At 37.2% G+C, this 14,244-nt stretch overlaps 1 protein-coding gene across 1 annotated transcript; it reads left to right on the top strand.

The window, feature by feature from the left end:
- The first annotated feature begins 3,549 nt into the window (after nucleotides 1-3,549).
- LOC122650993 (CBL-interacting serine/threonine-protein kinase 24-like) lies at nucleotides 3,550-13,491 on the top strand. Its single transcript, XM_043844342.1, has 10 exons — nucleotides 3,550-3,565; nucleotides 3,717-3,808; nucleotides 3,983-4,108; nucleotides 8,207-8,296; nucleotides 8,406-8,528; nucleotides 8,953-9,072; nucleotides 11,391-11,507; nucleotides 12,407-12,463; nucleotides 12,566-12,640; nucleotides 13,161-13,491. The coding sequence occupies exons 1-10, from the start codon at nucleotides 3,550-3,552 to the stop codon at nucleotides 13,257-13,259; spliced, it is 915 nt and encodes a 304-aa protein (XP_043700277.1). The 3' UTR covers nucleotides 13,260-13,491.
- Nucleotides 13,492-14,244: the final 753 nt, after the last annotated feature.

Here is a 14,244-nt window from a genome sequence, read left to right as displayed (position 1 = left end):
ACTTCTTCCCACTTTAGAAACAAAATTGTGTGCGCAATATTTTGGAATTCTATCTCTCACCAAAGTAACAAGTCCAATATAGAAAATTGAACATTTTGAAGTGCAAAGAGGCCGGTACAATTTTGGAAATTGACTGTTGCGCATCATCCAAGCCCTAATAGAGCTTCACTATAAAAGATAGAGAGAAGGAGAGGCTAGACCAAATTTTCCAGCCTCCTCCCTTGGCCCGACTCTCTCTCTCTCTCACTCCTCTTGAGTGGTGAGTTATGTTTGGGGCTTAGGGATTTGGAATCTCAACTTTGGTGAAAGTATTGTTCGTGATAGTGCGCTAGATTGAAGATTCAAGGTGTTGCTTCTACTTCTACTTTTCTTCTTCTTCCTTCCTAACATGCGCAGGTACTGATTTCAACTTGTAATATTATCACATGGTATCAGAGTATTGATTTCAGTACTTGTTCCCTCTTTCACCTTTGTTTTGAGTGCTTGTTAGGGTTTTCCCCTATATTGTGGTGTGTATCCACCTATACTGTTTTTTGTTTGATAGAATCCTAGTTTTTTTTTTTTTTTTTTTTTAAACTTACACAACTAGGGTTTCTTCAAGTTCTACTATTATGATTACTGGAGGAGTGGCGGTTTGCGTTTTATGAAGAAAAAGTCCACTTGATGATGCTTCTCATCTGCACTAAGGTTTCCTGTTTTGTTACCTGTGCAAGAGATTTTTCTCCACACGCATGAGGGTTTGACCTCTCCATGGTATTTTTGGTGGTGTTTATTAGCCTCCTTCTGTTAGTCTAGAATATCATTGAGTACAGTATTGAGGACTGATCATATTCTTTCCGTGTGTTGGATCATATTTCCTCTATTTGCAAAATCCTAATATTTTGGGAGATTTTGCAAGAACCCTATCTCTCATGAATTGATCATTGTGAATTTTTGGAGACATATTATGTCTATATTGGATTGTCCGTGGTCAAAATTTCAGACCTAACGGACAACCCTAACCCTATGTGATTCTAAGGTTTCTCCATATGGTCTTTATTGACTTAGAAAAAGCTTATGACAGAGTCCCTAGAGAGTTAATCTGGCAAGAACTAGAGAAGAGAAGTGTTTTAAGTAAATATGTGGACATAATTAGAGATATGTATGATGGTGTGGTGACTAGTGTAAGAATTATGTTGGGCGGGGCCGTGGTGGTCAAGCTAGTGAATTCTCAATTATAATTGGGTTACATCAAGGATCAGCTATAAGCCCTTATTTGCTTGTGTTTATCATGGATGATTTAACTAGAGACATTCAAGATGAGGTTCTTTGGTGTATGCTTTTGCTGATGATATTGTTTTGGTGGATGAGACAAAAGCAGGGATTAACACCAAGAAGGTTCTGGAGATCAACCTTGGAAACAAAAGGTTTTAAGATAAGTAAAATGAAAACGGAGTATATGGTGTGTAACTATAGTTACACTAGGACGGATGATGAAGTGGTGAAAATTGATGAGAGGGAGATTCTGCAAAGTGATTATTTTAGGTATCTGGGCTCAATCATAAATAAAGAAGGTGATATAGAGGTGGATGCTTCACAGAGAATTAAAGTAGGATTGATGAAATGGAGAGGTGCATCTGGAGTGTTGTATGATCGACGTATTCCTTTAAAACCTAAAGACAGTCATACGACTGGCTATGATGTATGGTGCGGAATATTGGGAAGTTAAGAAGCATCATATAAATAAATTGTGTAGCGAAGATCATAGCGTCTAGACGACCCAAGGCATTGGAGAGGGTTCAAAATCAAGGTGACACCAACAAGGAGCCCGAGGTGCCTAGGCGACGCCTTGACAACTATGGCGGAGATGAGGATGTTGAGATGGATGAGTGGCAAAACTAGGAAGGATAAGTGAGGAATGATCATATTAGAGATGATTTGGGAGTCGCTCTGATACATGATAAGTTACAAGAAAGTCGTTTGAGGTGGCATGGCCATGTTCAATGGAGGCCTTTGGATGCTCCAGTACGGAGGAGTGATTTGATTCAGATTGAAGGAACTAAAAGAGTCAGAGGCATACCTAAAATTACCCTAGAAGAAATTGTGAGGGAAATCATGCATAGCTTAGGCCTTGTATCAAGTATGACTTCGAATAGAGCTGATTGGAGGGCAAGGATCCATGTAACCGACCCCATTTAGTTAGGATAAGGCTGAGTTGTTGTTGTTTTCTATTTTGGTTTCACTCACTATCTCTCCCACTAGTTGCTGTTTTTTCTGTAGTTACCAAATCTGACTTTCTATTTTCAGCAACTTACTATTTTGGTAACCCCTTTGATTTCTTTAAATCTGGTTCCTACTTACTATTTTTGTTAGTTACTAATCTGGTCTCTCTTTTGGTGACTTTGTATTTTTGAGACTATCTGACCATTAGATCAACATAAGATTTTACAGACTTGTTCCCCTTGACTAATAGACCATTCAACCATAATTCCATGCATATGTGAGTTGTCCTTACACCTGTGATCCTGTCACAAGCTGATCTCCCGCTGAACTTCACTGGTTCGAGGTTAGCACTGCATTATATAGTATCAGAGCTATAGAGGGACAGCAGAGCCACTACATTGATAGGACGATATTAAGGGTTGCTGAATTCTACCTCCGATTGAAGGATTATCATGCGGATCTGATTCGGTATAACTACAAAACTTGTGGGCTAATTATTTTCAAGACTGGGAGAGTTGATGCAGTTCAAAAGAACAAGAAGGCTAGCAGCAAACCAAGTCATCAAACTGGATCAAGAATGGACTAATGTGTTTAATTTTGAGTGTTCAATGGGTTATATGGGCCAGAATATTTTTGGGTTTTCAATTGTAAGGATAGTTGTCATGGCGACTAGGCAACCTAAGGCATTGGAAGACTGCCTAGGCACCATATTGGTGTAGTATATGACTCTATTTAATATGATAATGATACTTTTATATAATTTTTCTTATATGCAACATAAAAGTCATATCAATGCAATATGATATAATTATGCTAATAATGACCTAATATGAGAAAAAAGTATAAAATATAATATAAGCATATTCATCAAAGAACAAAACAATAAACATAAATCAACATAAAATAGTGAAGTGTCAACAAGGTGGGTTGTCACCTTGAACACAATTGCCTGGACGCTTAGGCAACGACTTGAAAACTATGGTTGTAATGAGTCAATTCCATAAGCCCAAATATGAGGGATTTAAGGCATATATAGGATTAGTCGTAGTTTCTATTTTAATAGGGTTTCTAGAAGGGTTGGATAGGTATGCTACAATCCAGACATAGTTTCTACTTTGTTAAGTTCTAGAAAAGTTTCTATTTTATGGAAAACTTAGGTTCTAAGGGATTCCTTCTTCCATGCATGGGTGGTTTCCTATTTTGCTTATAAATAAAGAGAAGGGGATCATACCCACTACCAACGATTTGAACAATTTGTTAAGCTTATGCTTACTGATTTCTATGAGATTCAAAACTCCTTTGTTCATTTTGTTGTGACTTGTGAAATGCGGTGAAACCCTTGGTGAGATGCCGAGTTGGAATGGTGAGATGCTAGTCAAGTTCTAGGTGGGAAGCAAAGTTTATATCCCATACAAATCTGACCATTAGATCAACATAAGATTTTACACATTTGTTCTCCTTGACAAATAGACCATTCAACCATAATTTCATGCATATCTGAGTTGTCCCTATAGCTGCGATCCTGTCACAAGCTGATCTACCAGTGGACTTAACTGGTTCGAGGTTAGCAATGCATAATTCTAGCATGAAAAAACCTCTGGAAGTGGTCTGGTGGTAATGATATTCGAAGAAATTCCAGAGATTCCCATCATTTTGACCAAATATTTGCATGTGACCCATCAAAAGAAGAAAAAAAATAGTAGATGTTGTGCGATAATTTTTTCTGTTCCACGTTAATGCGGATTTTTATCTTACCCTTAACTAACTTGTTGTTTTCTAGGTGCTCAGCCACCAGGGTTATGATGGTTCAGCTGCAGACGTCTGGTCATGTGGGGTCATCCTCTATGTTCTAATTGCTGGATACCTTCCATTTGAGGAGACTGACCTTCCAACTTTATACAGAAAGGTACACTACTCATATTTCTTTGCTGATTTGGATGGATCCAGGAAGAGCAAAGCAAATTGTGTTCACAACATATGGTGATCTAATTTTTGACACACATGTTCAGTTGTAGATTCCTGTTAATTATTTTTTCCATCCATTTTCGGAAATGTGGGGAGTTTTTACTAATTCAGTTTTATTGTTTGCTGGACAATGAAAGTGTATGATGGAATATTTAAACTCAAACAAGGTTTTAGAATGGTGGTTTTATTCTACATGTTACTCCCATGGAAAGGTAGGAACCATTGAAGAATTAAATTCTGAAATAAGTTTTAGAGAATGATATAATAGGTGCACAGAACCACTTGAAACTTTTTTTTTTTGGATGAATAAGAAATTTATTACCAAAGAAGAGAGAGAAACAAATACAACTTACAAGGCCCTGACTTTACAAAGAGGGGGAGTCACTTGAAACTTTTTAAGCTACCCAAATACAATCAGTTTGATAAGAAAAAAGTAGAATATCGTTAAATAGTGTTTACTGACTCCTGATTAGTGTTAAAACCCAGGGCATTCATGAGCTGTAAATTGGACTTGGTTACAGGTTGGCATTTAATAATACACTTGACACAAAAGGAAAAAAATTAAACAGTATGCTTGATACAGGTCAGTGGGTGGCAATGTATCATATACTCTGTTCCCTTAACTCATAGAAAGAAAGTCGTAGAATGGATGAAGGGTTTGGCCAAACAGTTCAATTGGTGGATCAACAGAATCATTTTTACTTACAATTTTTTTTTTTTAAAATTTGTGTGGCCATGTTGATGTATCCTGGAATAAGCACTGGGTGGTGACTGATCAAATGAGTCACTCTTATGGGTTGAACGGGTGTCAGAACATTCTGACACTGTAGGAATTTTAGAGTAGGCTTACATTACATTTAGCAGATCAATTCTCATAGTCATCATTTTCCTCTTCAAATTTTCATCATCATCCAGTTTCATCTTCGTTGGGAGCTTGAGGAGTTTCAGGAGCTTGGTCAGCAGAAGTGCTGGGTCTGTATCATGCCATCGGTATTTGCCAAGCTTCCCAGATCCTCCCTTTTGGACACCTGCCTCCTACACATTCCCGACATACCCTGGAAAAAAAGTAAATAAATAAATACAAATGAAACCACAGTACCTGGTCAAGAATTGCAGGCGCATTTTAATAATGAAAGGGATAAAAGGGAGGGGGATGGAGAGAGAGAGCTTAGTAGGGGACTGCTACCTGTTAGTAGCTCCGTTACATGATAAGCTACGAGAACGTCGTTTGAGGTGGCATGGACATGGTTTTAGATGCTCTAATATGGAGGAGTGATTTGATTCAGATCATAGTTGTCAAGGCGTCCAGGCGCCTTTTTTGGATGGGCACAAGTTGCATAAGGCGATTTATGATTTGAACAATTGCCTAGAGTCTGGTTTGATAAGTTCAGTTCTATTGTTACCCGATGTGGTTTCTCGCAGCGTTATTCTGATCATTCAGTTTATTTTCATCGTCAGGATTCTCGGGTGATTGTGTTGGTGTTTTATGTTGATGACAATATCATATTAGGTAATGACACCTATGGTATTATCGAGGTGAAAGATTACTTGCATTAGCACTTTCAGATGAAAGATTTAGGTGTTCTCTATTATTTTCTTGGGATTGAAGGTTTGTAGTAAGGCTGCCTGGCAGATTCTGCGATATCTTAAGGGGGCTACTGGTAAAGGCCTCTTTATAGACCTTATGGTTATCCTAATTTGGTTGGATATTCCGATGCTGACTGGGCTGGTATAGATGGCGATAAGAGATCTACCAGGGGTTATTGTACTATCGTTGGTGGCAATCTTTTTACATGGAGGAGCAAAAAGCAAACTACTATGGTAAGGTTTAGTTAAAAGGCTGAGCATAGAGCGGTGGCTCATACTGCAGCTGAATTAATATGGTCGAGATCTCTTCTTTAGAAACTTGGGTACCCGGTTACCAAACCCAGTAATATGTTTTGTGATAATTAAGCGGCTATTTACATAGCCAGTAATCCAATGTTTCATGAGAGGACCATGCACATTGAAGTAGACTGTCATTTTGTAAGGGATGCAGTTATGAAAAAGATTATTTCCACTTTGTCTGTTTCTTCTACAGATCATTTGGGTGATATGTTTGTCAAACCCTTGTTTCGTCTTGGTTTTCAGGAAGGTTGTTCTAAGCTGGGCATGAGTGATGTATGTGTTCCAGCTTGAGGGGGAGTGTTAAAGTTTCTATCCAGCGACAGGGTATTTTTCCTATTCTTGGTTTTTTTTATTATGTTTATTATGGTCCTGAGTTCGTTACACTACCAATAGAGAAAGAATACTTGACTGGGTTTTGCTGTGGGGTTTACAGCGATAAATTCCTGCAGAAAATGGTGGCCAAGGCTATCCTGAGTGAAAGAGTGTGAGCTAATCATCTGCAACTTTGTTAAGCGATTGTTGAAGCTATATTACTTGGTTATTTCATCTTTTCTTTCTTGAATGGAGGTGTTCATGGGATTATAGTTCATCTTCCATATTAAGATTACTGATTGATGAAACAAAACCCAAAAATATAGGAAGTTAGGGTTAATTTTGAATACCCAATAGGTTATATGGGCCATGGGCTTAGTATTTTTGAGTTCTCTATTTTAATGTGCCAATTATTTGAGCCCAAATATTAGGGATTTATGTTCTATACGGGATTAAGTAGTTAGTTTCTAATTTGTAGTAGTCTAGATATTTTCAGTTTTCTCTAGAACTCTCTTGCTTGTGCATGAAGAGTTACTATTTTCTTGTAATGTTGCAAAGGAGTAGGGGAGCATACTACCCCAATGATTTTAGACAAAAGAAAAGACAATGGCTATGTGTTGTTTTCCTTGTGAGATGCAAGTTAGACAGTGAGATACAGTTTGCAAGGTGTGAGGCTTTGCATGATCGGAGAGATGCTGATTTAGGCTTGAATGAGAGGTTCAAGTCATATTCCATTTCCCTTATCATTTTCTTCTTCCCTCACAAATCTGTTTCTACGCATGCAAGTGGTGTGACTGTTTTCTTTGATTTAATACTGTTAGAAGACTGTTGAATAGGTGTTACTGCTGTGCTGCATATTTTTATTACATCTGAAGTTTTTGTTTATAAAAAACACACCTGTGGTTTTCTGTTTCTGTTGTTATTTGAATGCTACTTTGAGATGATGATATTTCACCATCTGGACGTGAGATTTCTTTGAAGTTTTGAAGTTTCCAATAGGTAAACACATGCTGCCATTGACCATAACTACAGCCTGATCTGACCCATTGTTAGAGAGTTGCTAGTGGTTACTATATCTGGGTTGTTTCTGAAACTGACCAATCTGTCCGTTAGATTAAGTTGTTTTTCTTATATTATGTTCTACCTTAAGGATGAGACAATCGATTCAATATGACGATGTTCTGCTGAAACTGACCAATCTTATATTATGCTTTTTTGTTATATTTATGTTCTACCTAGTTACTAAATCTGAAACTAGTTGCTATTTTCATTCATGTGATCATATCTTTGAATCCAACCGTTGGATTGCTATGAGATTACGGGGAGCTGTTCCTCTATAGCAGCCCTATACTTAATTTAACTTTGAGGCTAATCTGATCTCCTGAGTGGCTGTTATTGGGTTTATCCTATTCTGATCTTTATTCTTGCCCTACTGCCCATTGGGTTGGAATCTGAACCTTCTTTAAGGATGCCTTGATTCCACATCACTAAGTCTTCCAATGTCTTATTTTAATGAAAAGATGGTCATATCTTTGTTCAAATTTGTCTTAAAAAAATTGTCAAGTTCCAAGCTACCAGAAGTATTATTATTATTTTCTTTGGGACAGTCCATAACCATAGAAACTGACAGGTTAAATGAATAACTTTTTCTATGTTGCCTAGTTTGCAATATGCATTTATTGGAAGGTGGCTTCTCGAAATCTGGTTGCTACCTAATTGGTTTTGACATGCATGCATGGACCAGATGTTTATGATGTCACTTGTAAAGTAGGAGAATGAGGACAAAGATGTATACTTTGGCCTGGTGATATTCTGGCTATTCTCTCTGGTTCATTTGTAGATTAATGCAGCAGAGTTTGCTTGCCCACCATGGTTCTCACCTGGGGTGAAGTCGTTGATCAATAGAATTCTAGACCCCAATCCTAAAACTGTGAGTATGCTGATCATCTACTTTTAATATGTGTGTTTGGCCGCTGAAACAAAAACTTCTCTTGATTCTTTTCTTTCATTTGTCATGGTTTGTTCCCATGGTCATGCAGCGTATTCGAATAGTAGAGATAAAAAATGATCCATGGTTCAGGAAAAACTATCTGGCTGTCAAACATGTGGAAGATGAAACAGTAAATCTGGATGATGTTCGTGCAGTTTTTGATGACATTGAGGTTGGTGCTTTTTCGTTCCTTTAGGTTTCTTGTTTTGTATTTCATCATTCCATCTTACATTAATCATCCAGACATACAACTGAACTCAACTAAGGCTTATCCCATCTAAATGGCGGTGGCTACCTGAATCCTGTTTCACCATTCAACCCTAGAAAAAGTGAATGTTGAAGGATTCATGCTAATAGGTTTTCCTAAGGTTTTTACTATGCTGGCTGCTCACCAGACCCACCAAGCCTCCTTTAGCTTCGCTTGGGACCCACAGCAGACAAGACACAGGCAGAGCTACATCAATCATCAAGAAATGTTATGTGGATCACAGTGCAAGAAATATATGTTGATGCTCTTTGCATGTGTCTTTTTGGCATTAATGCTGTGTACATCAAATTATATGTAGTTGACAAGGTAGTTCTATTATATCTTGCAGGGCAAATTTGTTTCTGAGCAGTCAGGAGGCAATGAGAAGGGTCCTTTGATGATGAATGCATTTGAGATGATTACCCTTTCCCAGGGATTAAATCTATCAGCATTGTTTGACAGACGCCAGGTATAGCTTTTTGCTTTCTGAAATTTTCACAATCTAGAGGCAAAATATCTCCTGCAACAGTAACTAGTACAAACAGTTTCCAAAAGCTTGCTTTGCAGTTGATTTGTGTGCCACTTTGAAGCATACTCATAAGATTCTTGAGGACTAGATGTTGCTTGAATAGGAATGTATGATCCACCCAACTAGGAAATGGAGGACCTTGAATCAACCAAGGGTTGGCTGGAGAAAGCTTGGTGATTAGGCTAAAAGAAAATTCCAGAGAAGCCCACAATAATGGGAAGTTATTGGTGTTAAAAGAAAAATGCTATTTGTATAGAGTTGTGGTCCCGGTTGGCAATAGATTGGTGTCAAGGTAGGTTCTAAAAATTTCATTGTTGATAGTGGGGTTGGTGGTTGACACTGTTCCAGCTTACATTAAACTGGTAGCAGAGTAGATTTTACTGAGAGCTTTTTTTTTTGTTGCATTTTGAGCATAGTTGTCAAGGTGTCGCCAAGGCGCCGCCTAGGCGTACGAGTGGATTTCTAGGGCTCTAGCCAACTGTCGCCTTAGTACAGGGCATCTTGCACTAGTTTAATTGGTATTGAACCAGGTTCTGGCACTTATTTATGCCAAATATCATTTAAGTAAATGTTTTTTATATTATTCATAAATATTCCAATAGGATAACAAGTCAACCCCTCAGTTCAAGAACAAAAACTGGATTTTTGGCGGTATGTGAAATTTTCAACTTTCTACTGTTAGGGTTTTTCTCAAATCTAAAAATTCCATAAATCTTAATATGGTAAAACATTGTTAAAAACCAAATGTGCGGTAAAATGTTTTGGTATCTAAAATAATATTTTCATTCAGAGCGATTTTGACAGCATTTGTGCACACCAATTAAGGTTTGACCGGAACATAACTCTTTCAATATAAATCAGATTTAAGCAATCTGGGATTTGTTGGAAAGCTGGTTTTGTGCTCTACCTAAACGAAAAGTCTCATGTAAAAATAAAATCATTTGATCAATCAAACTTCTTAGAGAACAAGAACATTTCTCTAAATCGAGAGCAGTTTAATTACTTATTGATAAGATCATATGTATAACCAATTCCTGGACAATAAATAACCAATTCCAAGAACAGTATAAAGCAAATATGAGACTAGGTATACCTGGACAATAACCAATTCCAAGAACAGTATAAACCAAATGTATGTTTTGATTGTTTCAAACTTTCAATAGTTTGCTTCTTCAGTTCTGCCGCTTCTAGTTCTATGTTGACTTTTGATGACTTAATATGGCTTAATATTGATTTTTGATGACTTGATGTGACTTAATGTTGATTTTTGATGACTTGATGTGGCTTAATGTTGATTTTTTATGACTTGATGTGGCTTGATGTTGATTTTTTATGATATAAGGTACATATTGTAGCATACTAAATAATGTTAGAAAAGAGGGGAAATAAAAAAATAACACTTGGGTGCCTTGGTTGCCTGGGCAAGCTCCTTATTGCCTAAGTGCTAGGCACTCCTCCACCTCTTAGGTCGGCTTGCCACCTTGACGACTATGATTTTGGGGTTGAAAAAGTGCCTGCTTTCGACAATGATATTTTTTCCCCATTTTTAGCAAAGGGAGAATAGTTTATTAAATATTGTTGATCACTTGTTCAATGATAAAACATCAAGTTTGTGACCTTGAAAAAGCATGAGATATTACCCTGCACATTGTGCATCATGTCTCAATGGATAGAATCCTCATATTCATTGTTAAGGTTAATGCACAAGCATTTACGAGAGTTCAACTATCCCTGTGGCTCTTTAGAATTCTAGAAATACATATGACAACTGATCAATTGTAATTGTCCATTTAAACTAACCTAACTGTTTAACCTCTCATTCCTTTTCTAAAGATGATGAATAATAACTTGATCTCAAGAGCTGTAATGGCGGGTTTGGAGCTATGTACTGTTTTAGTGTAACACCTACAAAATTATCCCAGAAATGATTAGAATATAAAATGAAAGGATCTCATTAACTGTGCCGCCTAATGGACCACAAAGTTGGTTTCCCTATCTCTTAAATTGTATTATTATATCTGGATGTTTGTCCCTCATCAAGAAAGATAAATACTATATGATACATTCTTGGTTTACAGTACATCAATAACTTAAATTTGAAAACCAGGATTTCTTCCCACACTTGAGCAATATAATATGCTAGAGGTGACCTGCATAGTTCTTAGTGCTTCAGCTACTTTGTCATTCTTGTCTTACACTAGTATCTGGGCTCATTAACTCATTTGTATTGGGAAATTGATTTTCTTTCTCTTTGGCAGGACTATGTAAAACGACAAACTCGTTTTGTCTCTCGTAAACCAGCAAAAGACATTATATCAAGTATTGAAGCAGTCGGAATATCCATGGGTTTCAAGGTCCATGCACGTAACTACAAGGTGAACCTTCTCATGGCTAGATTTTGTTCATATATGAGGTTTCTTTGTGATAATACATTTGAATTAATGATCAGAAGTTTGAACCATGATCTTTTGTTTAAATGATTTTGATGAACAAATGATTGACCTGTGCAACTTGGGAGGGAAAAAAATCCTTCCTTCAAGGTGAAAGCATGGCTTTAGATTCTATACTCATTTCTGCCCTCTATTTAGTCATTGTTTCCCCATCTGGCTTGTGTATCAAAGAAAAATATCTTTTCATTCTTTTCCTAATGGTTTGACTTAACCAGATCAGAAAGGGAAAAAGTAGTTCTTTCAAATTGCAACAAATTTTCACCAAAACAGGAAGCATAAAATTTCAGTGGTATGGGTGTGAACCTTGAGTGATATAATACTTGGATATCATTGTTCTAAAATGTGGGAAGATTGGCAGCACCACCGTTTGAGTGAAATACATGATTTTAAGTCATAGTTATTAGAAATATACAAAATCCTATATTGAATGATTCTAAATTGATATACTGTTATATTCTGTCATTTGGGCAAGGAGTAAGTGGAATTTTGAGATTCAAGTTTCAAAATATTAATGAATATGTACAGATTGCACTGGATAGGGATTAGGGATATTGCCAGTTACTTTTGGGATGTCAATATAAGCTGTTTTACGAATAGATAAGAGTACAAGAGGCAACTGTGCTGTGTAATGGGCCGAACACTGTAATTTCCTTAACAGTCCAGGCTTAAATTCCACTTCCACATTTATCAGTGTTTGGTGATGATTGAGCTTACCTCTTTTCTATTGTTGCTGCTTATCTTTGATTGCTACTTGATGAGTTGGTTGCGGTAAACTAATTTCTTATCCAATGCTGTTTTTAATCTAATCTGATCATTTGTGGCAGGTGAGATTTGAAGGAATATCTGCAAATAAAGCAGGACAGTTTGCTGTTGCCCTCGAGGTGGTTTATCATCTTAGAGTTGCATTACTTTTCCTGGCTCTTCATGTAGAGGCTTTGGCTCCAGTAAAGTACTTGCTCTAAAAGAATTTTCTTATTTGTCAGGTTTACGAAGTTGCTACTGCCCTTTTCATGGTTGACGTTCGAAAAGCTGCCGGTGATACGTTTGAATATCACAAGGTTGGTTCTCCTGTTTTGAATATTTCCTTTTCAAAATTCTCAAGTATGTTTGAACGCACAAGCTGAAATTGCAAGATGAAGAAAATGAATTTAGTGTTTGTGCTGTTACAGTAGAGTAACAACCATTGTTGTTAAATGGGTCCAATTAGCTTTGATGCAAAGTACTCCTACTGTGCCTTACGTGCAGCCAAGAGTACAGCATCAATTAGGCACTTGCCTTTCTGTTAAAGCATATACATTGAGCAAGGCAAGCACCTGCATGAAATCTTTCTTAAAAGTGTTTTTGTGTTTACCTTATGATGCATCATCGCCTGTTTTATCTAAGTTTGGCTTCTTGTTGAACTGATTCAGAAGATGAGTGGCCCTCACGCATATTTGCAATGGTGTGTGACACGAAGCTATAAAAGTGATTTCAAATTTTTGGTCCTATGATAGTTTTTTATATTGGTCATGACTCACAATGCATACCACTAAATTCATGTTATTGTCATAGCACTTTATTGCTGTCCTTGTTCTGCAGTTCTACAAGAACTTCTGTAGCAAACTCGAACATATTATTTGGAGACCGGCGGAGGGTGCTGCAAATTCCAGTCTATTAAGAAGAAATTTGACTTGCTGATCCAGATTTTTGGAGGTGATGCAAATCAGTAAGCAGACCGGGGTTGATTGAACATAAATGTTTGTTCACTACTGGATAGGGTCTTGACTATCCTTTAATCCTCTATATAGTCTATATTTGTTGTATGGCTTGTAGATCTGTGTTTTGTATTTAGGTCTTAGCTTAACTCCTTGGCTGAAATAATTATATTGACTTATTAAATGTTATATAAGAAATATTTGCTCCTAATACTCCAAGAGATGCTTTTTTTAGGGGGTGCTTAACTGTACTTCTGTTGAAATAAGCGTGCTGTTTTAAGTCCATTGGGATGCACCGCCTTTTCTATCATTGGCTTTACCTGTCATGTGGAAGGCCAAGCGAGGTCCAAATTAAGCCCAAATTATATGGATAAGTTGTTCCGCCCTCATGTGCCAAGTTTGACTCCAAACTACACTCTACCAGAGGGAAAGCAAAGTAGTGAAAGAGTACACACCTTCGAAAAAGTTTGGATCCATATGAGTTATTTCTTGTTGGTAAGCTGCGTAGCTTGGTTATACACCAATCAGATTTATGTCGCCCTCTGCCATCTTCCATTAGATCATTTTAGGCTAAGGATATAGCATTTTCCTCTTTTTCTTATCAGCATCATCCCCTTCTCTTGTTTGCAGAGTTCCCCACTAGAACCTATCTAATCTATTTTCTATTCCATTTGATATTGTCCTCCTGGTTCTTGACCTTGGTCTTTAATGTTTCTCTGATCATTCACTCCATCTTATACCTCTTGGTTCACTGGAGTTTTAGTTTACAGAGTTTCTCATCCAATTGGGGAGAACAAATTGCAGCTTGTAGTCTTCTCCCAAGAAGATGTTTCGGAGGTCTAGGAAGGGATTGACTGATTGAGTATTTTTCCATGGACCAGGGAGGTGAGGGTTTAAGGCAAGAAAAAGTTTAAGATCGGTTTGTTTGTGAGCTGGTACTGAATACTGATTAAGCAGAGATCTTATAG

This window comes from Telopea speciosissima, chromosome 2 (genome assembly GCF_018873765.1).
Source record: "Telopea speciosissima isolate NSW1024214 ecotype Mountain lineage chromosome 2, Tspe_v1, whole genome shotgun sequence".
In the NCBI taxonomy this organism is placed as follows: domain Eukaryota; kingdom Viridiplantae; phylum Streptophyta; class Magnoliopsida; order Proteales; family Proteaceae; genus Telopea; species Telopea speciosissima.
This window is presented reverse-complemented; position numbering and strand designations above follow the sequence as displayed.

Excerpts from the sequence above, each read along its gene's own strand:
- LOC122650993 (XM_043844342.1), top strand. Across the intron at positions 4,109-8,206 it reads TTCCAACTTTATACAGAAAG|ATTAATGCAGCAGAGTTTGC; the intron begins GTACACTACTCA and ends GTTCATTTGTAG. Across the intron at positions 8,297-8,405 it reads TAGACCCCAATCCTAAAACT|CGTATTCGAATAGTAGAGAT; the intron begins GTGAGTATGCTG and ends ATGGTCATGCAG.